At 57.6% G+C, this 24,135-nt stretch overlaps 1 protein-coding gene and 1 non-coding gene across 2 annotated transcripts; both read right to left on the minus strand.

Annotated features, from left to right (window-relative positions):
- Nucleotides 1-43: 43 nt before the first annotated feature.
- Nucleotides 44-23,226, minus strand: Usp20 (ubiquitin specific peptidase 20). Its single transcript, XM_015497708.2, has 23 exons — nt 23,099-23,226; nt 22,503-22,599; nt 20,176-20,229; nt 17,708-17,770; nt 17,114-17,245; nt 15,603-15,699; nt 15,107-15,176; nt 13,588-13,701; nt 12,598-12,676; nt 9,869-10,316; nt 9,385-9,525; nt 8,904-9,100; nt 8,292-8,412; nt 6,085-6,118; nt 5,859-5,904; nt 5,544-5,724; nt 5,335-5,461; nt 5,018-5,187; nt 4,857-4,938; nt 3,988-4,096; nt 3,244-3,346; nt 1,897-1,968; nt 44-1,474 (listed from the first exon to the last, which is right to left on the minus strand). The coding sequence occupies exons 2-23, from the start codon at nt 22,581-22,583 to the stop codon at nt 1,314-1,316; spliced, it is 2,682 nt and encodes an 893-aa protein (XP_015353194.1). The 5' UTR covers nt 22,584-22,599; nt 23,099-23,226; the 3' UTR covers nt 44-1,313.
- On the minus strand, nt 12,097-12,170 carry Trnaa-ugc. Its single transcript has one exon. It is a non-coding gene; the product is annotated as a tRNA-Ala (tRNA).
- Nucleotides 23,227-24,135: the final 909 nt, after the last annotated feature.

The following is a 24,135-nucleotide window of genomic DNA, read 5'->3' on the forward strand; positions in this document are numbered from 1 at the left end:
ACTTTCCCTCAAGGGACAGAAATGACTGTGGCAAAGGCAGAGGTGACTGTGGGGCACATCTGTTTATTATGACATTCTGAACACACACTGGCCATACAGACATGGGCCAGGTGACGGCCTGCACAGTGGCCTCCACATCTCGAGGGTGCAGCGCGGGCACAGGGCCCGTGGCGACAGGCGGCAGCAGCTTTCAAAGCCTGGTGACTTCACAGGCCCAGCAGCAGCTGCTCTGTCTGGGTGTGAAGGGACAGAGCAGGTGAACCCAGGCCCCAGAAGTAAAGTCTGGGCTCCACCAGGTCGCTGCCAGGGCTCCCTGGGCACGTGCAGGCCACAGTTGAGGGACTTGGTCCCAGGACCTCTGCTTTGAGCCCTCCCTGTGCTCCGACCCCAACAGGGTGTACACCTGGTCCAGCTATTGCAGCCAGGGGACTTCATGCCCCCAGAGGGAGGAACAGCCTTGTCAGGCCCGCAGAGGGACCTTCCTGTGTGAGCAGCCCCGCGCCCTCCCTGGTGGGGCCTGGGGCCGGGGCTGGGGAAGGGCTGCCGCTCGCTCTAGACCTCCTGGAGCTGTGCCAGCAGCAGACACACTGCGTGAGGCATTCCGGTGACACCGTCCAGGCCCTGGTGGCAGCTTGGCATTCGTGAGGCTGAGGGCTGAACCAGAGGCGAGCCACACCGATGGTGGGCAGGACGTCAGTGAGGGACGGCCGCCTCCAGCAACTGCCAGCGGAGAGCTCCCCGCTCGGTCCCAAGCGCCAGCAAGCAGTCTGCAGGATGCACCAGAGCGGCCCAGACTCCAGGGGCCGCTGATGACAACCGGGTGCAGGGTGAGGTGGCCGGCAGGGAGGCACGCAGAGCCTTGGCTCCTCCACTCTCCGCCGTGGCCTCCTCCCTCTGTGCTTTTGGGCGCTGGGAGGCGGCAGCCACTCCGCCCCTGTCCAGGCGCCAGCCTCTGGCTGAGGGGCAGCACTGGGCTCCAAGGAAAAGCTGGACCTGAGCTAGCAAGAGGGAAGGTTTGGGGACGACGATGACAGTGACTGGCGTGGGCACTGCCAGGACAAAGACCCAGAGTCTCGGCCACTGAGACAGCGGAGTGGGTGTATTCCTAGGGGCAGCACTAGAGCTATGAGCCACCGACACCACCACACGCAGCTGGTGGCCACCACGCGGCCTCTGTGGGCACATGTCCCCGCGGGGAGGGCTTGTGGCCTGTGGGAACAGCCAGCTCAGCAGGGCAGGACCCCTCCAAGAGACTCAGGGAGGGTTTTAGAGGGGAGGGGCCGGCCGCCAGGACTTACGGCCTGGCCACCAAGTCACACGGCCCTTGTCTCGGCTTCGATCTTTTGTTCCCCATGCAAGGTCTCGGGGTCCTGCAGCTGGACCACGCTCTGCCGGATGGCAATCTCAGGGCCACCCCCATACAGATGGTGCAGGTACGTCCAGGTCTCCTCAGAAATCTGCCCATAGTCAGCCCCTGCAGGACAAAGGGGCACACCTGGGCAGGGGCTGGGGCTCAAGCCCAAGGCCTGAGGGAAACCATCGTTGCTGGTGACGACCTCAGTGTTTCCCAAAGCCATCAAGCGGAAATCGCAGGATTGTCCACAGGACACTGTTTTACCAAGGGCCCCAGAGGACACACCTCTGCCTGCAGCCCCTTGTGTCCCAGGGTGGGGTTGATAAAAGAACAGGGTGGGACAAGCCAGCAGGAAGCAGAAGAGGCAGAGTGGGGGAGGGGCCTGGGGGACCCACACCCTCCCCGTGGTCTCCACTTGGGTGGGAGAACAGCCCAACTCTGAGACAGGTGGCAAGGGAGCTCCTGGGGGGACCCAGACTAGGAAACCACCTGGCAGTCAGGAGGGACAGGGGCCTAGCTGGGCCTGGAGCCAGGAGACTCACCCTGCTTTAACTGGACGTGACCACTGCCCTTGACCTGTGCGATCCTGCTATTGTCAATGGGCCCAGGAGGCTCTGGAGGAGAGAGGGTGTGGACTCAGCACTGGGAGTGGGGGTGGCCCTGTGGATGACATAGCCTTCTCCAGTGAGGCTCTGACACCTGTGTCCTACAGAGGCCGCCCCGAGCCTGAGCCTCCAGACAGCTCGGAATCTGTTTTTCCCCCCAGTACTGGGAATTGGGGTTCCACCGCTGAGTACACCCAGAGTCTCACTAAGTTGCCCACTAAGTTGGCTGCTCTCGATCCTCAGCCGCCTAAATGCTGGGATCACAGGCATGCGCCACCAAGCCAGCCACCTTAGAGCACTTAACAGGGGAGGTGCTGGGGTAGAAAAGGATCCTCGACTGCAGTGTGAGCCAAGGGCCCCCAACATCCTGGGACCTGGCAGAGGGCACTTCAAGGATACACACAATCGTTTCAGACCCCAGCACATTGGCAACAGTCAGCGGCGGGTGGGCAATGTCCTAATCTCTGGTGGCAGCTGGCACCGAATCCCCTTCCCTGTGTCCCATCACTGCATTTAACCTTCAGCAATCATGAGACGGGACTTCACTCAGACAGAAGCTGAGGCCTGGTCAGCACCGTGCAGGGTGGAAGCTGGCAGGCGGCAGGGTCTGTGTCCAGGCCAGGGCTGGGCCTCCTCGTCCTTGTTCTAACTCCAGCCACGCCTGAGTCTTTGGGCCAAATAGCAATCAGCTGCTATTTAGAAGCTGCTGGTGTCCCTGGCACCCTCTCCCCACCAGTGGGGGGTCGGGCTGTGAGGCAGCAAGACACCGCCCTCCTGAGCCCTGATGGGTGCTGGTGCTCCCAGGGGGCAAACGCCCAGTACAAGGATCCACTGACTCTGCTGACCCTGCCAGGCCCCCATGGCTGGTCTGGGGTCCAAGGGTGGGTTGAGGGAGGCAAGGGCATCCACATCCAGGCCAAGGTCTGGCCTTCCTGCTCTTTGCTAGGGACAGTGGGAACCTGGGAACCCCCTGGTCAAGGGTCTGTTTCTACCTCTGTAGATCTGAAGGGTCAGACAACAGCAGAGCCTTTCCTGAGAGTCTGAGACAATGCATTGGCAAGGGCCAAGGGACTTCCAGGACTGGCCTTGCAGGAGGAAGGGCCACAGTCCTGGGTGTCGGTAGAGGAGGGGGCAGTGTGACGGGGAGGGCAGTTCACCTGTGTCCTCCGCTCCCCACTGGAGGGGGCAACAGAGACCCTGGGCACCTTCCCTGACTGGCAGCCACCTCGCCTCCCACAGCCTCTGCAGGTGGCCAGTGCTAGGTGTGGAGGTGGCTCTACTCACCGCTGTCCTTCCCCTTGACGAAGGCCTCCCACTCCCGGAACCACTGCATGCTGATGCACAAGATGACGCCCGGAGACTCCTCAGCCTGGAAGGCCTTGTTCAGCTGCAGGGCGGAGGGCAAGGCTGGTCAGCTGCCCCTCCCTGGATGGTGTCCCAACGCCCTGCCCCACCTCCACCCCAGTCCGTGACACCACCAGACACGGGAGGTGGGAATCCATGACTCCTGGACAAGCTCAATGAGCACGTCCTGGAACGTCCCCCACCAGGCCACTGACTGCTGGTTACACTGGTGAATCTCAAGACCTGCTGTTTTTCCTTTTGGGGCACCGAGGACTGACCTCAGGGGCATCGGCCGCTGAGCCACGCCCTAGCCCTATTTTGTATTTTATCTAGAGACAGGTCCCACTGAGTTGCTTAGCGCCTCGCTTTTCAAGAACTGCTTCCTGGGGCTGGGACGCAGCTTGGAGGCCGAGTGCTAGCCCAGCAGGGTGGAGGCACCGGTCCAGGCAGCTCTCCCTGCCCAGCAGTTGCGTCTCTTTGCTCATATCCGTTCTGTCACATGACAGCACTTGTGTTTTGCAGTGCTGGGGACGGAATCTAGGCTTCACGTGTGCCAAGCAGGTGCTCTGTCACTGAGCCACAGCCCAGTCCCCTAACAGTATCGCTTTTCTCTTTTTGGTGCTGGGGACTGAACACAGTGAGCCACATCCACAGTGCTCCCCAGGCCACCCGTGCCCGTGGCACCTTGATGAAGGTGTCGATCTCCATCCGCCTGCGCTTGGCCAGGGCCTCGATCTCCACCTGACAGATGGAGCACACGTACAGGTGGCTCACGGCAGGGCCGCCCCCGAACCTACACTCCGGAAGGACAGATGCGGCCCTGAGGAGGGGGCGGTGGCAGCACAGGCAGAGGGCGCGCCCTCCCTGGCTCCCCTCACACCCGCCTGGGCGCCACACCCCTCGCCAGCTGTGTGCAGCATGGCGACAACGGCCCGGCCCGGCAGAGTGCAGCCCGCAGACTGGGTGGCCTGGCCCTGCTTCCTCTGGGCTGGTGCTGTGGGCCTGGAGCTGCCCCAACTGGACCCTGCGGCACCATCGTAGGGAGGCTACAGGACACAGGAGATGTGTCCCTGGCCCAAGGGATCCCACAGGATCAAGGGACACATCTCCCTGTGAGTTTCTGACCCCCTACTGGCAGCTGGGCAGGGGGAAGGTGGCTTTGACCCTCGGACAGATGTGGCCAAGCTGACCCAATGGGGGGCAGGGCAGGGACAGCTGACCACACCACCACGGGCTGCAGAGGGGCCTGGGCAGGGCTGGGCTGCAGTGGGAGAGCTGCTGCTCTTGGTCCTGATGGCGGTGGCCCTGGGAGCTCCTTGGCTGGGGCAGCTGGCCCTGCTGTCAGTCCCTACACCCCTGAGACAGAGGCAGGCTTCTGTGGGGTGGAAGAACACACCTGCCTCTGTGTGGGCCAGTCTCCTGTCCCCTCTGAGGGCAGGGAGGGACTGCACCCCCAGACCAGGCGTCCTTTGCACTAAGAAACACAGAACAGGGTTGCTGCACGCTGCCCCTGCAGGCCAGCTGGGCCCCGGCCGCCCTCCCCTGCCCCTCACCTGTTGTAGAGGTGCTCCCAGACGTTCTGGGGCAGGATGACCACCAGGTCATCGATGTAGTGGTACTTGTTGGGTGGGATGCCTGCGGAGGGAGGCACAGGGAAGTAGGGCTGGGGCTCGGCCCACCCACGGTGCCGGCGTCCCCCGGGTGGGCAACTCACCTCCATGGGAGCAGAGGAAGGTCTGGTTGGTGATGGGCCCTGGCTCGGCGAAAGTGTTGAACTTGTTGAGCCATTCTCGGGACACGTAGAACCGGAGCAGGCTGGGCTCCCGCATGGCCGCCAGGGACACCACCTGCTGCCGCTCCCGCACGGCCTCCTCGCTGCTCTTCCTGGGGCGCGGGGGGAAGGGGCAGGGTAAGCAGCAGCCTGGGCCAGGCCTGGGCCTGGTGGGGCTGTGCAGGCACTCAAGTCCCCTCCGTGGCCCAGGGCGCCTGACCACAGGCCCAGCTCAGAGACCCGGCATGGGTCCCGCCCACCTGTAGAAGAGCACGTAGGCCTCGGCATGCTGCACCACCGTCTCATGCACCTCGGTGACGTACTGGTCATCAAACTCGTACCACTGCCCGTTGATCACATTCTGGCAGTAGGCGATGTAGTGTCCACCTGGAGGGAGAGCAGCAGGTCACAGGGCCTGCAGGAGGCGGGCACAGCAAGGGGAGGGGCCGGCCGCAGGGCTGCCACTCACTGCCTGCCGTGCCGTGGTGGCAGATGACCGAGAGGAGGTCGTAGGTGGTGATCTGGGACGTGCATTCCTTGGCCAGGAAGGGACGCAGGTCGAGGCCCTCCAGGGGGAAGGAGACGTGGCTGCTGATCTTGAAGGAGTACATCACCTCATGCCGGAAGCGCTTCAGGTGGATGCACAGGATCTGAGGGCAGAGGGCAGGCGTGGACACAGAAGCTCCTGAGCAAGAAGGGAGCTGGCCCTCGTGGGACACTGCTAGTAGCCAGGTGCCGCCATAGTGTGGAGGAGGAGCTGGCCAAGCCCCAGCCACTCGCTCACCTCGGGCAACCGGAGGACTTTACAGTACTTCACGCCGTTCCGCAGCCTGGGGAGGAGGCACGAGGGAGTGACAGTCAGCGTCTCATGGGGAGCAGAGGGCCCCGTTAGGCAGTCCCCCACCCGGTCACTCTGGAAGCCAGGACGGGGCTCCCTTGGGGTGGGCAGGGAAGCGTAGAGGCGGGAGGACTGGGAACGGGAGCTGGGGAAGCCCCAGGCCCGGGCTTACTTCTTACACCGCTCGCAGCTGTACATGTTGTCACCTGCAACACAAGAGCAGAGGGTAGGGTGGCAGCGGGCAACGGAGAGGAGGAAAGCCCTAACCCAGAGTGCGGAGAGGCCGCACCCCAGGGAGGCTCAGGGGAAAAGTGAATCTCCCTGGAAACACTGAAACTCCGGACAGACATCTCTAAAACCAAAATTAGAAGCCAAAGGGCAAAATGAGAAGGAACTGCAACATTAAAGCCAGAAAGTGTCCAAATCTTCCATGCTCCCAGGGCCTCCTGCACCTCACACCTGGGCACACAGACTCAGAGTGGGTCGCAGAGCTAGGTTTCGGCTCCTGCACTGACTTATTATCAGGACACGGCCGGGGAAAGCTTCAGACCTGGAGTCTGACAGCCGGTACTGGGATCCGCCTCCAGGCGCACGCACCGCACCAAGAGCAGCGGCAGACAACTGGGCCACATCAGGATCAAAGACCCCCAAGAACCAAAGACAGAAATGAGAAGCAAACCCTGGACGGAAAACACCTGGCAGCACAGTCACCATCTAGAACACGTGAGGGACCCTAAAGCCAACAATAGAGCAGCCTAGTTAGGAAATGGACACAGGACCGGAGCAGACATTTCTCCCCAGAGGACACGCCAGTGAGGACGAGCCCAGGAAGGGACGCCCCACCTCACTGCTGTCAGTGAAGGCAGATCCAAGCCTCAGTGGCACACCACCACGCCCACAGGCTAGCTGTAATGGGAAATGCCAGGACAGCACTGGCGAGGTGCAAAGACAAGCGGGGCCCTGGGCACAGCACCAGCCCTGCAGGAACCTGAATGGTGGCCCCTCAAAAGGCAGCAACTAAGACTGCCACGTGGTCTGGCAGTCCCCCTCTGGGTACACTGCAGAGGAGTTCAAAGAGATACTTGTTCACCCTTGCTCACAGAGCAGTATTCACAATAGCTATACCCAGAAGCAACCCTAGCGTCCACTGAGGGGCCAATGGATAGATAAAGTGTGGAAGAGCCACTGAGAGGAATATCACTTGGCCCCGAAAAGGAAGGGCTGGGAATGTGGCTCAGGGGTAGAGCACTTGCCTGGCACACAAGGCCTGGATTCAACCCCAACACTTCCAAAAAAAACCAAAAAAAAACAAAAAGGAAGGAGATTCTGATGCATGCTCCATGGAGGAAACCTGGGGACACTATGCTCAGCAAACCAATCACAGAAAAGCCAGCACTATAACTGCACTTACACAAAGTGCCTAGAGAAGTCAGGTTCACCAATCAGAAGGCAGAATGCTGGCCAGCAGGAGCAGGGTGGGGGACAGCAAGCTGCTCAATGGACACAGAGTTTCCGTTTTGCAAGATGAAAATGTTCTGAGTCAAGCGGGGCCCATGGCAAAGCAGGAGGCCTGGGTTCCAGCCTAGCACCACACACACACACACACACACACACAGATGGAAATGGATGGCTGCTCTGTAATGTGACTGCACTTAATACTATGGAGGTGGACATCCTGTTTAAAATAACATTAAAATTGGTTATGGTGAGCCAAGCGCAGTGGTGCACGCCTGTAATCCTAGCAGTGCAGGAGGCTGAGGCAGGAGGATCGCAAGTTCAAAGCCAGCCTCAGCAAAAGCAAGGTGCTAAGCAGCTCAGTGAAACCCTGTCGCTACATAAAACATAAAATAGAGCTGGGGATGTGGCTCAGTGGTAGAGTGCCCCAGAGTTCAATCTCCAGTACCCACCCCTCAAAAAAAGGTTATGGTGGTAAATTCTGCGTTTTTATATTTTTCCACAATTGAAAATTGAAAAAGAGTTTTACCAAAGATTAATAAGATCCCAAGCAGCCAACAGAAAAATAGGTGAGGAATAGGAATGGGAAATTTCAAAGTAGTAGTCAATACATTTAATGAAAAAGGATCTAAACTCATCAATAATCAAGGAAATGAAAAATTAAAGCAGAATATCACTACTGCCTCCACACTGGTAAAAAAATATAAACAGATGAACATCACGAGCCACGAAGCGGTGGGCTAGGGTGCGTGGCCAGGCCCAGCCAAGAGGTGGCCACAGGGACTCTCACGTGCTCGGTGTTGCGAACAGAACCAGGCACATGTCCCATGAGCCGGGCTGCACCCTGGCCCACAGTGTGTGTGGGGTCCACCGTGTCCCTCTCCAGCAACCTCCACCCCCACCCCCACCGGCCAGGCCACTCACCCTTCAGCTCATCAGCTGCAAAAAAGGCCGCAAGACAGTCTTCCAGAGTGACCACAGGCCCCCAAAACCAGCTTGGAGTACAGGACACCACAAACCTACAGAGACAGAAAGCGGGTAAGGGCTACCAGAGTGAGGCCAGACAGGACGGGGGGCTTTGGCATGGCCTGCTCAAGCCCAAGGCCCCACAGGCCCAGTGGGCCAGCTTGGCAAGGAGGTGCACAAATCTGGAGCGACCCTACCATGTCCTCGAGCTAGTGATGGCGCCTCTCCCTGTGAAGGGGCCAGGGTCTTGGTGCCCCTCCCCTGGGCGGCCACAGAGGACCTCACTGCTGCACAGCAAGTCACTTGGTGTGTGGCAGGGTGCAGGGAGGCCACCTGTCGCTCTTCCCTTGGGGCAGGCTGGCTCCCGGCTGCTGTCTCCCCTTCAGTTGCCATTTGGTCACACCTGCCACCCTTCTTCATTGAACCATCTGACTCAGGCTGCCTCCGGGTGTCCAGGGAACCCACCTGCCTGCCCCTCTCTGGCAAGCTCCTGCACCCTCGCAGCGCCCCCCCCCCCCTCGGTTCTCCCCGGGGCTGCGGGCTCCTACTTNCCTGCCCCACCACACCCACTCCATCCCAGCTACCCCACCCCATGCCACCCCCCAAGTGGAAACTGCAGGCAGCCCAGCCCTCCCCACTCAGGATACCCACCCGGTCACAGGTGAGACACTGCACGAGGCTAAGGATGGAGCCATCAAAGATGTCGGAGATGACACTGCGGTAGTGCTGCTCCTTCCGCCTCCGGCTGCCCGTGCTCAGGGCCTGGGCTGGGGGCACAGCACAGGACTAGGCCCAGCCTCCAGCCGCCAGGATGGGGCAAGGCACAGACACTGGGCCCTCCTTTGACAGGATGCGGGATCGTGTGACGTGGAGTGTGACCCACCTCTGGCACCCAGTTTGTCATCTGTGAAGCAGGGCTGCCCTGCTCACATCCCAGGGGTGTGCCTAGTGAGGGGCACGCGGCCCAGCCTCCAGCAGCCAGTGTGCCAACCGGCCACCACTGTACCCCGTCCACGCCCTGCCCAAGCTCACTACCCTACTGCCCCCGAACCTTTCTTGAGCATGTAGGACGGCCCCATCCTCACAGGGCTCGCACGAGGAGGGCTGCTGGACAGCTTGGCGTGGCCCTCGCGGTGGTGGACAGGGCTGCAGGGGCGAGAGGAGCTGCGTAGGTGGGCATCATTGTCCGGCTCTGGGGGCAGAGGAGGGACGATACCAGGCCGGGGCAGCCACACAGGGTCCCTCAGGCCAGGAGGACCTTCCAGCAGCTCCTGACGGGACAAAAACCTCAACCCACTGTCTGCCTACCCTGCCCCACCCCCGGGCCACAGGGATGGAGCTGCCCTTCTGTCTCCCACCAGGGACCGCACGGGCTCTGGCTGTTGGCCGGGTGACTGGACGCTGAAGCTGCGTCGCACCTGAGTCCAGCCATAGTAGGATCTGGGTGGGCTGCTGCATGCTGGGCTTGGCACACACGGGCTTGTAGGCAAAGGTGCTGTGGCCCCGTGGCCAGGGTGCCCCCAGTTCACTGATACCTGGGGTCCGGCAGGGGCTGATGGACGGCGGTGACGGTGGCTGGGCCTCGGCAGGCTGGTCATCAAGGGCAGCCATGGCCGTGTCCACGTCTGCGTCCTCGTCCAGCTGCTCCGAATTGGCGCGCTGCTGGCCCCAGGAGAACTTGCGGTCCTTCATGCGCTCCTTCTCGGAGATGGCGCGGCCCGCCTCATCGGGGATCAGCAGCTCCGCCTCGGCCTGCGAGCCGCCCCCGCCGCGCCCCTGCCCGTCGCCTTCACCCCGGTCACTGCTAGAGTCGCAGGACAGGAACTCGTCTTCCGACGGGCTCCGGTCGCCCTCTCGTTTCTCATCTGTGTCACTTGAGTCCGAGTCCCGGGCCTCTGTGAGCCCCGCCGTGGCCGCCACAGCCGGCTCCTTGAGCTCCTCGTGCAGCTGGTCCATCAGGCAGCGCAGGAACTCTTGGGTGTCCTGTAACCAGGGCCACGTCAACGGGCCGTCCACATGGGAGGGCACTCCATGTGCCCACTGCCCTGCCCATAGGATGCCAGCCGCTGCTGAGAGGTCCTGGTGGGGGCCCTGGGCAGACAGGCTGCTCAGCCCCTCATGGTGGCCTCCAGGGCAGGTCTGTCCTAATCCCCATTCTCCTGAGAAGGACACTGAAGGGCAGAGGCTGGGGACCCTCCCTGGCCTCACAACTCAGTGCCAGGCAGAGCCAGGTGTGCAGCTAGGTACATGCCACATCTGCAGCACAGTGTCCGCCTCTGAAGTCACCTGTTCCCTAAAGGAGAGGCCAGTGTGGGCAGGTGGGGAGCAGGGGCGTGTAGGACAGGATACAGAAGGGGAGGACTTGGCAGAGTCCTGGAGGTGCAGCGCCACCCAGCAGGCCAGCCAGCCACGCGATCACCCTTCCTTTGGTCCTCCCTGATGTACCATCCGGCCACAGGCCTGCACCTTCCCTTGCCGGTGCAGCACTGGAAGGCAGGCCCTGGGGTCAGGGTCCTTTGGCCTTGCAGACCCGGGCATGACATGGGCTCAGTGCTCAGGTGGCTTCTCCCCAGAAGTGGTGCCCCGGCCGCCAGGCAGTGGGAGACGGGGAGGTGGACTCTGGCAGGCAGCCCACTGGGCCAGCAGGGAGCTGCACTCCCAAGGATGCTCTGAAGGGCACTAGGGGCGGGCCCGGCCCACCTGGAGAGCTGAGGGCACTGGAGGAGGCCCTGGGTCCCGAGTCCAACTCTGAAAGTCCCTGACCAGTGCTGGCCCCACAAGGCAGGGAGGGTCATACAGCAGAGCCAACCAAGCCAGCCACGCTGCCAGCCATGCCCCGGCCCCAAGCCTGGAGAACACAGCCTGTTCTCTTGGCCCTACTGACGGGGAACAGAGGCCGGGGTATGCTTTCCCCTGTCAGGATTGGGGGTCCACCACCAGTCTGTGCGCATCATGGGGCATGCAGGGGCCCCAAGTCAGGCTCATTGAAAGGTCCTTAGAAAAAACAAGCCCTTAATCACCATCTGCGTCTCCTTCTGGTCCTTCCTTCTAACACAACATTGTGTTAGACAAATGTTGACAAATTCTCATGCAGAGGCATGACAGTGTCCCTCGGCCATGGAGAGAGGCCCACAGCTGCACTGCACTTCAGACTCAGGAGTGTCCCTGCACATGTCCAAGACCAGAGAGGGAGGTTCTCCGGAGGCCAGGTGGAGGTTACGCAGCATCAAGCTTCCCCTAACAGTGTCCTCACCCAGGGCTGAGGGCCAGCACTCAGCTGGGCTTGAATCCCACCCCTGCCACCACACCTGTGTGATCTGTGACACAAGGTGACAGCAGTGGATGCATCCCTCCCCAGAAAGGGGGCTGTCAGGCAGTGCGGGGCTCCCCAGGCACGCGCCCACCCAGGGGTAAGCAGAGAAAGAGCAGCAGCAGGCCTAGAAGGGGCTGGCAGGCTGGCTGAGAGGTGGACAGCGGGTGCAACCCCAATGCCTGCTGTGGACCCCAGGGCCCCACGCTCAGGTGGCACAAGAGGTGACACAGACAGGCCTGGCTGGGAACCCCCTGGGGACCTGGACCTTGGTATTCATTGGCTTAGCTTGGGGCTGAGGTCCACCCAAGGCTGTGCTCTGCTTTGTCTTGTTCTTGTGGGGTGTGTGTGTGTGTGTGTGTGTGTGTGTGTCCTTGTGCACACACTCTACTCATGAGCTATAATCCCTCCCCAGCACTAGGCCGCGTGATTTCTTTCTTTCTTCTTTTTTTTTTGTGGTGCTGGGGATTGAACCCAGAGCCTTGTGCATGCAAGGCAAGCACTCTACCAACTGAGCTACATCCCCAGCCCGGCTTCATGATTTTATAAAACAGATAAAGACAGCTAGTTTCAGAAGAGTTCTCTATATTAAAAAAATATATAATTAAAATCTTTACTTTAATAAAAGTGACACTGCACTGAGGTTTGTGCCACTGTGACTGCAGGGCTGGGGACAACTACACTGCAGCCAAGCTACCTGGGCTCAGAGTCCCTCCACCGTGCATTGGCTATGCACCAGGACTAGTGACAAGGCCCCTGAGCCTCAGCTTCCCCACCTGTAGTGTGGGGTTAAACACCAGAATGGGGCTGGGGGCCCCACATCCCCGCAGGAAGGGCTTACGTAATACGTGCCTGGTCGGGGGCCCACCCACTCAGACCTCCTGCAGCACTGTGCTGGGTCCCCTCTGGCTGACAGCAAGGCACTGGCTGTGCCCTGGCAGCTCAGTGGCTTACCTGCTGAGCATAGCCTCGGAACATCGGGTTGACCAACTTGATCCCATGGGACAGGCTGGTAGGGACCACATAGCTTGGTCTGTGGGGAGACCAAACCCATCAGTCCAAGTTGCCAGCCTTGCACTACTGGCACTGAGATGCGGGTGACCAGTGAATCTATGTTGACTCAGGGCAGGGGCACCTGGCCTGGTGCAGGGACACCCAAGGGCTCCTGCAGCTCATGATCAGGGTGGTCAGGAAGGAACCCGAGAGGCCTGGCTGCTGCCTCAACTGGGCAAGGAGCTCTCAACTGGGGAGTGTCATTTCCCAAGCGCCCAGGATGGGCCCAGCCTGCTTTATTACTGTGAAACATCTATTTTTTTTTTTTTTTTTTAAGAGCAATACCCATTCCTTCTTGAAAAATCTAGAATTTCAGAAAAGTACAACAAAGAAGCACCACTACTGGCACCATCTGGAGAGAAGCACAGTCAGATTTCCTGAGTTTTCTGCAAAAATACACATACAAGAGCCCATGGGGCACACACCTGAGTACAACTGGAGTATTGGTGGCTCTTAATCCACTTCTGCACTTGACACATTTCTAAGTGCTCATTATAAATCATTCCTAATTTTGACTTTTTCTGGTGAAAGATCCAACTCAGGTTTCTGGTCTTTAAATTCATTTCATGCTGAGCCACAAGCCTGTGCCTGGCCAGCACCCACCACCCGAGACCTGGGGCTGGCACAGTCATCTGTGAAGTGGCTGCCATCTGGGTTCACCGCCAGCCCCAATCCCAGCTCTGTCCTTCCCAAGCCCTGTGACTGAGAGCAAGAAGTCTCAGTCCCCACTGGTAAAACAGGGCTGCATGCAACCTGCTGTGAGCATCTCACGGGGTCTTTAAAAGCAAGTGCTTGGCTCAGGACCAAATCCACAGGATGTGTCCAATCAAGACAACTGACAGAAACCCAGTCCCTGTGTACCTGCCCAAGGTCAGGGGCTCAGTCTCTCACCGTTTTTTGTGCCAGACCTCAGAGACCAGCTTCTGGTAACTCTTGCACAGGGCTGGCTTCTTGTCAGTGCGCACCAGGCCGCCACACTCCAGGAAGAACTGGGTCAGCGGAGGGCTAGGGAAGGGAGCGTGAGCCAGGTCAGAGGGGAAGAGGGAACAGGGATCACTTACGAGGTGCTGCAGAGAGCAGAAGCACCAAGTGCTCGTGTGGGAACAGAGGCCCCCACACCCAGAAATGCCTGCTGATGATTAGAAGGACCCCATTAGGGCTAGACTGTAGCCCCCCACCAATTCATATAAAGTCCTAACTCCTAGAACCTCAGACATGACTGCAAATAGACACAGGGTCCTTTCCCCTCCCCCAGTATTGAAGATTGAACCCAGGGGTCTTGCTAAGTTTCCCTGGCTGGCCTTGACCTTGCGATCCTCCTGCCTCAGCCTCCCAAGTCTCTGAGATTACTTTAAAAGCCAGGTGCCAGGCCCGTGTGCACACAGGGAGACCATTCGAGGACCTGGAGCAGCTGCAGCTGCTACCAAGGAGAGACCTGGAAGAAACCAGACCTGTAGGCCCCTTGGTCCTGGACTTCTGGCCTCTGAAATGGAGGGCAGCAGATGGCTGGTGGTGAAGCCACCAGGCGTGGCGTTTGTTACCCTGGGAAACAGACGCAGCCCTGTCTCCTGGATCAGAGGCAGCTCCTGCTAGAGAGCCTGAGGCCAGGAGCAAGAGCTGCATGGAATATGTGGGCCAGCCCTCCAGCCTGCCCACCTGCAGAACTCCCAGGCCTGAAGGTGCCTCCCACCGTCCTTTGGTTCATGCTTTCAAAAGTAACCTTATGCATAAAAGGATACACTTATTATTTAAAATATTAGAAAACGCAGTAAGCAAACTATAGAAATTGACCATCTGGCCACCCGAGGACAGCTACTCTGAATATTTGGGGGTTTTTCTTTCCAGATTTTTCTACACACACTTACCTGTTCGCTCTTCCCTCCTTTGCCTATAGATACCCACCCAATCCCTTCTCAGTGGGAAACGCTGTGTCAGGCACAGGGATACCCCCAGCCTAATGGAATGGAAAGCCTATCCTTAAAAGGAAATATTTCCCCCAGACAGGCCCGCACCTGTTACCACAAAGCCTGGTAACCCCCTTTCCCACTTGCAGGTCTGCACCCCTCCTACTTCAAGAACGCTGTCTTCCTGCATTTCCTGTAAGACTGGGCTACACTGCGCTAATTTATACCCTGTGCCAGGAGGCTTTTTTTTTCCATAGAGCGCCGGGGCGGAACCCTGGCCCTGGCGCACACCAAGCCAGTGCTCTCCCCTCAGCCGAGACCCAGCCCCAGGTGGGCCTGCAGCTGGTCTCTGACAGAAAACCCTGATGAGCACCCTTGCTCACATGTGTACCCCTCAGCTCTGCAGGGTGCGCACGCAGGAAGGACCGCTGGGTCCTGGGGCACACGCGTGCAGCGTGGCAGCTTTGCCAGATGGCTGGGACATCACGGGGACAAGGATCACCTACCAGTTGGACAAGGCCTGCAGGGCTGCGTTCATGTAGCAGGAGTTCCCGAGGTTCTTCATGCCTGTGAGGCCTGGGGACAGACACCAGGGGTGGGTTAGTGCCCAGCCCAGAACGGCCTCCCAGGTCTCCCCCGGTGGAGCCGCCACCCAGAGCCCCCCAGGATGGTGGAAGGTGCGCTCCCCAGAAAGCCTTCAGTGAGCCAGTGTGCTCCTGCTCCTGGGGCTCCAAGGTCCTGAACTCGGAAGGTAAACAGGGTCCTAAGCCATGCTGCCCTGCCCACACTGACCAGGAGGCCAACTGCAGAGGGGCCACCTGCCCAAGGCCACACAGCTGAGGGAGGACGCCAGGCCTCTAGGACCTCAGCTGGGCCCACTGGCCCTCTAAAGGAAGTCACTTACCACCCCGTATGGCTGTCCCTCCTCCTGACCCTAGAGCTCCCAGCCCCCAGCTGAGGGCTCAGCCTGCCCCACACCTCCCCTTGTTCTGGGGCCATTACCTCGAGGTTTCAGGTCATCGTCCTCTGACTCAGACTCTCCTTCGTCAGCCACAGCAATGGGAACGGCTTTCAGAGGATGAGAGGGTGGCGGAGAGTCCTGTGTTCAAGACCCAGAGAGAAGGAAAAGGGGGCTGGGGAGGGAGAAGGGCTGGGGAGGGGGCTACCTGCCTCCAGAGGGCAGGACCAGCCCACAGCCCCAGCCCCACGCACAGAGCACGGACCATGTTGGTCCATCAGAGCAGGAACAGCCTAGGAAGAGATGGCATCAGCAGCTAATGTGAGCACACGGTCACTGACTTGTATTTTTTATTTGCAATAATGAATAATTTTATTTCTAATATATCTGGGAAAAAAACAAGAACATAAAGAAAAACTATGAGATTCCATTTCTAGGAGAGGATCTTATTAACTATAATACACAGACTTCAAACTTCTCACTTCAAAACACTCACTGCAAGCTAGATGCTGCATATATTGGAAGTTTTTGTTTTTGTCTTTGTTTTGCGGTACTGGGGATTGAGCATGGGGGTGCTCTATCACTGAGCTGCACCCCTGGCTCTTTTTATTTTTTATTTTGAGACAGGGTCTAATTAAGTTGCTGAGGCTGGCCTTGAACTTGCCATCCTCCTGCCTCAGCCTCCCAAGTAGCTGGGATCCCAGGTATGGACCATTATGCCTGGCTGTGTATGTATGTGGTTTTACAGCCTTTATTTTAGATCCATAAACACCTCCTGTGTTCAAAAGTGTATTCAAGGGGCTGGGGATGTGGCTCAAGCGATAGCGCGCTCGCCTGGCATGCGTGCGGCCCGGGTTCGATCCTCAGCACCACATACAAACAAAGATGTTGTGTCTGCCGAGAACTAAAAAATAAATATTAAAAAATTCTCTCTCTCTCTCTCTCTTTCTCTCTCTCTCTCTCCCACTCTTTCTTTAAAAAAAAAAAAAGTGTATTCAATAAATGCTCATCAAGCACTATCATGTAACCGTCTACACAAGGAGGAGATGCAGGGAGGCGTGGCCTGGCTCCCCTGGGCCTCAACTGCAGCTCATTGGCTGTTCTGACAGCGGCTCGACCGGCCACTCTGGAGGCCGCACAGTGCCTTGCTGCTTGGAGGGACTATTCTCTGGCTGCCTCATCATCCAGGCAGCCTCCTAGTTTCCCACGGATGAGCATGCTACAGCGACTACTTGTGATCCCTCAGGACATGCTTAGATATGGGACACCAGGGGCCATGAGTGACCCCCATAAGGCCTGGGAGGGTCCCTGGACCCACCCTACACCCTGCACTCACACACAGCTGCCCCAGGGCCTTTAAGCGCCTGAGGGTCACTCTGCATTCTCAAAGCTCCATGCGGCCTGGGCACACAAGTGCGCTCAAAGAGCATTTGTCGACACAAGTTCCTCGAACACCTGAAAGCTCACTGGCCAGGAGCACTCAACGACTGGAACCCACGAAGCACGCTCCCTGGATGCTCGGGCCACAGGGCCCCCATCCCCAGCAGTGTCTCACCTGCTCTGAGAACTTGGGCGGGGAGCCAGGTGGGTGGGCCGCCAGCCGCTGCTCCAGAAACACCTCCCGCTCACAGGCATAGCACCAGACCCGGAATGTGGTCAGGTTCACTGTCAGGTTGTGCTTCTTAGCCTGGAAGGAGATCCAAAATAAGGCCCAGGAGACCTGGCCTAACAGGTGTCAAGCCGAGTCAGGGCTGCCTCACTCTCTGGCCTCAGAAGAGGCCCCTGGGGCTGGGGCTGGGGCTCAGTGGTGCAGCACTCGCATCACAGGTGTGAGACCCCGGGTTCAATCCTCAGCACCATGTAAAAATAAATAAATAAATAAATAAACAAATAAAGGTATTGTGTCCATCTATAACTAAAAAAAAAATTTAAAAAGAAGAGGCCCCTCTGGTTTTGCGGCCTCCAGTCAGGCGTGTGCCAGCGCTTTCACCCGTACTCCCTCTCTCCTGCTTCTTTGTGGGTCCCTATGATTGTCCCCACTTCAGAGCCTCAGCCACGGAGGCCAGGAGCAGGCAGAGTGGCAGGTGGCTGGCTTGGCTCCACCCAGGCTGCCTGACTGCGCAGCCTGCGTTCTGGCCACCACACCTACCTGCGCGTGAATGGTGCTGTGGTCAGCAAAGGACTCTCCGCAGCCAACATAGGGGCAGGCAACCTGGGAGGAAGGAGGCAAGTGTGGATTGGGACCAGCCAGGAGGAGGGTGTCAAGGCAGTAAGCCCCTCACTGCACCCTAAGAGGCAGGGTGGCCCACCTCTACCCAACAGGCCCCATGAGCAACTGCGGTGCTGCTGCCTGAAGGAGCCCAGTCTGTCCAGCTGCAGCTCACCTGGGCGGGGACGCTCTTAGTGAAGGGCAGAAGCTCAGGCAGGGTCATAACTGGAGCTGGGCTACTTGGGGCCCAGACCCTGTCCTTCCACCAGAACCCCACTTCCTGCCAGGCATGGTGGCACAGACCTGTAATCTTAACTACTTGGGAGGCTGAGGCAGGAGCATCACTAGTTCAAGATTGACCTGGGCAATTTAGTGAGACCCTGTCTCAAAAATAAACAGGGCTGGGGGTGTAGCTCAGTGGTGGAGCACCCCTGGGCTTAATCCCCAGTAGCAAAACCCAAAATATGGCAAGGAGGTGGCTGGGGGCTGATGATGATCCCATGTCCCAAGGCGGGGCCTCGTGTCCTTGAGGAGCTGCCTTCAGCCCTGCACTTGCCTCTCCAAGATCTGCCCATTTCCCAGGCCCAGCTTAGACATCTCCACTGCAGAGCTGGCAATCAGTGGCCAAGGTACCTGCCCCTCCCTGGGAGGGCCTGGTGTCACTGGCATCTGGGGTCAGCAATGTACAGGCTAGAGAAATGTTCCAGGAAAGGACCTTTCAGCTGAGACCATAAAGTCATGGCCAAGGGCTGGGGATAGAGCTCAGTTGGTAGAGCACTTGCCTCGCATGCACAAGGCTCTGGTTCAACACCCAGCACCACACGCACAAAAAGTCATGGCCAAAAGGCCCCATTTCCCGCATAAGGTTCCCTCATCTGCCTGTCTGGAGGACCTTGGACTCCCTTAAGGCAGGACCATGTCTCAGCCTTCTTGCTGTCCCCTGGGTGTCCAGATGGTGTCCTGCAGTCCTAGTCATACTAAGTGAAAGGCCTCAACAGAAGAGGCCAGAGCGGCCCTGGAACCCTGAGTGTCGGCAAAGCCTGTGTCCTCACCCCTAGAGCTCACTGTCCTCTTTGCTTCTACTCATGGATTTTAAGAAGTTGTAGGTAATTTTTTTACTATGATTATAAAATCTATGATTATAAAATATAATATATACTTAGAGAAAGTTTGCAAAATGCTACAAAGCTATGAAGAAAAAAAATGAAAATCACTTGCAATCCCACCACCCAGAGGAACTGCTGCTGGGGCCCAGCCATGAGCCATGTGTGACCTGAGCGACATTCGGGCCATTTGGCAGGGAAGGCTGGTCTTGGGAACTCCCAGGTAGAATCCACTGGTTTGAGAACAACAGTTCATGGGCACCCTCTCCCAGCTCACTGCTCAAGTTCAAGCTCAGCTCTGGATACGGGAGATGGGAGATAGAGCCAAAGGGCCTCCCAGAGACGGGTGTGGCTTCCAAACGCCATCTACCTGTTTAGGCAAGACCCCTGCCACAGGGAGAAACAAGCACAGAAACAAGACTCCTCTGGCTGAAACCTCATCCAGGCCTTTGAGGGACTTTCCTTCAATAAAGAAGGGGCCTTTTTCAGTTGTTCAGTTCCAAACTCTCCCACCAGGCGCTCTGTTTTTGTTTTTGTTTTTGTTTTTTGGAACCAGGGGCACTCCATCACTGAGCCACATCCCCAGCCCTGTTTTGTATTTAGAGACAGGGTCTCACTGAGTTGCTTAGCACCTCGCTGTTGATGAGGCTGGCTTGGAACACACCACCCTCCTGTCTCAGCCTAACAGTGGGATTACAGGCATGCACCACCGTGCTCAGCATTCACTTTTCAAATCTATCTTTGGCTTTGTCTTATTTCTTACTGATTATTCCAGACTTTTTATTTTCCCAGAAGGCTCACACCTCCTGAGCAGGAGCCTGCTCTGTCAGGGTTCTGGCCACCCCGTCACAAACTGCTCTGTTTGGTGGACCCACTTTGTGTGGCAAGCGATGATTACAATACAATTCCGCCAGACTTTCCTGCATGCTGTCTGGGCTGTGCCCATGCCAAGCCTGTCATGGGCAGCTGTCTTGTCAAGTCCACCCTAAGCCCATTCTGGGCACAGCTGTGGGTGAGAAGTCCCTACTTGCCAGCTGGGGAAGGGTAGGCTGTGCAGGCTCGGCCCAGGCACCTACCTCTGCGCACTCTTCAGGAGAGTTCTGCCGGGGTGGAGGTGGGACCTTCAGCCCCGCATCTTCCCAACCTGCTCTTTTCTCTTGTCACTCTTAACGGCTCCTAGAGCAGCCTGCCCAGGGACTTGCTGACCCTGGAGCCCAAGCTTCTGACAGTGCCCAACAGGGACAAGCACTGTCAGCTCAAAATCTAGACTGAACCCACGCCCCAAGTGCCGTAAGGACCCCTTACCTGGAGACAGGCCCACAGGTTGGGTCCAGCAACACCACAGGACTGGCAGCTTCCCTGTGGGAGTGGAGGTGAGAGAAGAGGGAGTGAGAGCCACACTAGGAGCGGAGCCAGGTTTGCCCTACCATCGCCACGAGCCTGTGCTGCAGATGCCACCAAGCTCCCTCTTCATGGACGAAAAATAGGGGCTGAGAGGCTCATGCTCCTGCAAGAGCAAGGTTAGACAGTGAAGCCAAGGAGCTTGAGCCCCAGAGCAGGAGGTAGGTCATCCTAGCCACTACCAAGAAAGCCTGGTCCCCTGACAAGGCCAGGTAGGCTTCAGGCCTCCACAGGAGGCTGCATTCAGGACCCTCAGTGGTTCAGGTGAAGAAAACAAGCTGGACCTGCAAGGCCTGCTCCCTCTCACTGAAGATGCTGCAGTGGCAACCCGTGATCAGTCTGCCCAGAAGACCCAGAGCAGCGGCCCACCTTTGCGAATCTGTGACCTCTCCTGAGGTTCTGATTTCACAATTCACTCCTACACTCCAGGTCTGTTTTTTCATCTCGGTCATTTGTCTGCTTGCTGTGACAATTGCTTTCGTACACATGTGCTGCATAAGATCTGAAGTATAGCAGATGATACGCACATTCTGTCACCTTTAGAAGTCCATCCTCTGTTCATTCTTCTTATACAAACATGTAAGCACAGCCCTCGGGGGTGATTTTTAGTGAAAGTTAAGATCACACAAAACATCTCTCTCAGGAGATGACCCTGTCCCCTGCTGTGGTCTGTACGTGGAGACCACACCTCATTCTTTGCAGTTTTGACTCTGGACACATCAGGCCCTCCTTGCCCATTCTCTTGCTGATGAACATCAGGTGGCCGCCAGTGTCCTCCTCCATGAAAGTGTCCGATAAATGCTGCTGTGTCCTTAGATACACGTCCACTGGATGAGCCCCAAGAACCGGAACTGCTCGGCCTCCCCGCAGCGAACAGTGTGCTTGACTCTGTCCACTCCCAGCGGCCCATCTGTCTGTGCTCATCTGAAATCCGCGTCATGCTGCTCTCCTCTCCACCCCCAGCCACTGGCAGCTGAGGTCTTCTCCTGAGCACTTCTTGGCAGCACCTCCTGCACCGTGCCTGCTCTGAGCCTTGCCCCTGAGTATTTTAAAACAGTGCTGGGTTTACTCCATAACTTTTGGGATGGTCAGAGAGGTGCCGAAGACGAGCCCAGTCTTCCTCTCGGGGCTCCAGGACACTAGCACACTTCTGGAAGGCCCAGCCCAGACGGTCCCAGGCCCCACCCCCCTCGCCTTCTGCCCTGACACCTGCCTCCTGGGAAACCCCTTCTTGGTTGGCCTGCTCCTTCCTTGGTGCGATTTGGGAAGAAACCGGGTATCAGAGGGCACGGAAATGTGCACTGGAGCCTCACTCTGCCCTTGTCCACGCCATGAGGGTGGCAGACTCACTTTGAAAGCAGCTCCAGATGCTGGAGAACTTTCCTCACCAGGGCCCACGACCCTGCTCAAGGCAAAGGCCACTGGTGCGGTGAGGTAGGGCTGGAAAAAGCCCAGCACGTGCCCAGAAATCCACCCTGCACAGCTCTGCCACGCACAGTGGCACTCAGAGGGTCAGTCACTGTGTCCACAATGAAGCGTGGCCAAGCTTCCAGACAGAGAAGGACAGGGCCTCTCTACAACCTGAGGTTGACGAGCTCCGGGGCAGGCTGTTCTGTGACTGAAGCACTTTACACACAAAACAGGGAGCAGTCTGCCCTCTCTTATACAAGAAAGGGCAGAAAGGAGAGGAAGAGCATCTGCTTGTACTTGCACGAAAAACTGAAAAGGTACAATAAACACCAAGGCAGGTGGTTACCTAGGGGGTCTGAGGGAGGGGGCTTCTGACATTTACCTTCTCCTGCTGTTTCATTCTTGGCCATGTGACAGCGTGATTTTTCAAAATATATTAATTCACCAACAAAAAGACAATTACAATGCATCCTCCCATTCAGAGAAGAGGCGCGCCTTCCACTTGAGCCCAGGTAGTGAGAAGGGAGGGCTGGGTGTGGCTCTCCCAGGCCCTGGGCTCCTCCCACATGGCAGGAGCAAAATAAAACTGGTCCCTGGCAGACTCAGCAGCACTTGCTCAGCCCCAACAGCCAATGGCCCATCTAGACTGTAATTAATGGCCTTGGGATCCAGCCCTGGAAGGGGACTCCCTACAGACGCCAGCCTCCCCATCTGCACAGAGGCTAAGCGCCCAGGGCAGCCAGTGCTGCCTGTTTCAGACACGGTGCACCAAGCACAGCAGCCCTGGGCGTGGGCCCTGGTCATAAGGTCTGCCCCTTTACCTTAGATTTGAGCAGCAAGTCCTCTTTGGTCACCTCCCCTATGGAGTCCAGGTGAGGGCAGAAGTCCCTGGGGTCCCCCATTCTCTCCTGGGCTCACCTGCAAGAAGACACAGGCAGTCCTGGGTCAATGGCAGCCTAGAGGTGAAGCACTGGACTTAGGCTTTGAGTCTGGCTCTGCCACACACCAGCTGGTGACCCAGGGAAGCACTCAGCCTGAGCCTTACTTCTTGTCTGAGAAGATGGAGCTGCCCCAGACGGCTGCCAGGAGGACTCAGGGAGACCACAGAGTCTAATGCAGGTCCCCCACAGAGCGCCTGCCCAGTGCCATGCGGGAGGCCCAGAATCCCTGGCAGGAGGCACGACCATCCTGCCTGTGCTCAGGAGCTACACATGGAAGACGGAAGCTGTGGCGGCTTTCCTCAGTAGGAAGCCAAACCCAAGTTCTGGAGGCCACTGCACCAAGAGGGCCGGCGGGGGAAAGGCTGCATCTCCAAAGAGCAAGGAGGAGACGCTGGCCTGGGCCTGGGTGGTCTCAAGAGCCCGTGGGGGGCCTAGGGCCTGCAGGCCACCTGCCTCACTTCCAGGGAGAAGCTCACCTACAGCTGCATTATTAGCAGGACACCGGGGAGACAGGTGACTGGCACCACCTCTGGAGAACGTCCAGAGAACAGGAGGACAATGTCCTGAGAACAGCAGGACAAGCAGAGCGCAGGGCAGCCACCACCTAGGAAACCAGGTAAAGAGTGCTTACAAACCGCTGGGGATGGTGTCAGGGCAGGTTCGAGCAGTGGGGGACAGCTGTGCTGCTTTGTTTAAGTGAAAGTCTCAAGGACAAGGTGAAATCAGTCACTAAGGCAGAGGTCAGTACCTCCCAACACTCTTGTCATTTATGTGCTTATGAATTTATGGATCTATCTATTTACTTAGTGGTACTGGGGATCGACCCAGGGCCTCACAGACACCAGGAAGTGCTCTTCCACTGAGCTATACCCCAGTCCTTTTATTTTATTTTAAGACAGGGTTTTGCTAATTTGCCCAGGCTGACCTTGAACTTGAGATCCTCATGCCTCAGCCTCCTGGGTTGCTGGGATTACAAGTGGGTGCCACAGCTCCCAGCCATCTGCTTTCCTTCTTAGATCAACTTCTTTTTTATCCCCCCCCCTTTTTTTTTTTTTTTTTGGTCGTCTGGGGATTGAACCCAGGGGTGCTCTACCACTGAGCTATACTCCTTTTTACTTTATTTTGTGACAAAGTCTCACTAAGTTTCTGAGGCTGGCCTTTAATTTGTGCTCCCCCTGCTTCAGCCTCCCAAGTAGCTGGGATTGCGAGTGTGTACCACTGTGCCTGGCCAATTCTTTTGCATACCATTTCTTTCTCTCTAAAATCAGAAAAAGAAAAAGATTTTGGTTTGGAAAATTAATGTTTCATACTACAGTGATGCGGTCACATCAATGTTTATAGCAACTCAATTCACAATAGCTAAATTGTGGAACCAACCAAGTGCCCTTCAACAGATGAATGGGTAAAGAAAATATAGTATATACATACAATGGAATATTACTCAGCCTTAAAGAAGAATGAAGTTATGGCATTTTCTGGTAAATTGAGGGAACTGGAGAATATCATGCTAAAT

This window comes from Marmota marmota, unplaced genomic scaffold, assembly GCF_001458135.2.
Source record: "Marmota marmota marmota unplaced genomic scaffold, marMar, whole genome shotgun sequence".
NCBI classification, from domain to species: domain Eukaryota; kingdom Metazoa; phylum Chordata; class Mammalia; order Rodentia; family Sciuridae; genus Marmota; species Marmota marmota.

Excerpts from the sequence above, each read along its gene's own strand:
- Usp20 (XM_015497708.2), bottom strand. The coding sequence starts at position 22,583 with ATGGGGGACCCCAGGGACTTCTGCCCTCACCTGGACTCCATAGGGGAG. Across the intron at positions 17,771-20,175 it reads ACCTGTGGGCCTGTCTCCAG|GTTGCCTGCCCCTATGTTGG; the intron begins GTAAGGGGTCCT and ends CCTTCCTCCCAG. Across the intron at positions 9,526-9,868 it reads CAGCCCCTGCCGGACCCCAG|AGCCGGACAATGATGCCCAC; the intron begins GTATCAGTGAAC and ends CTCTGCCCCCAG.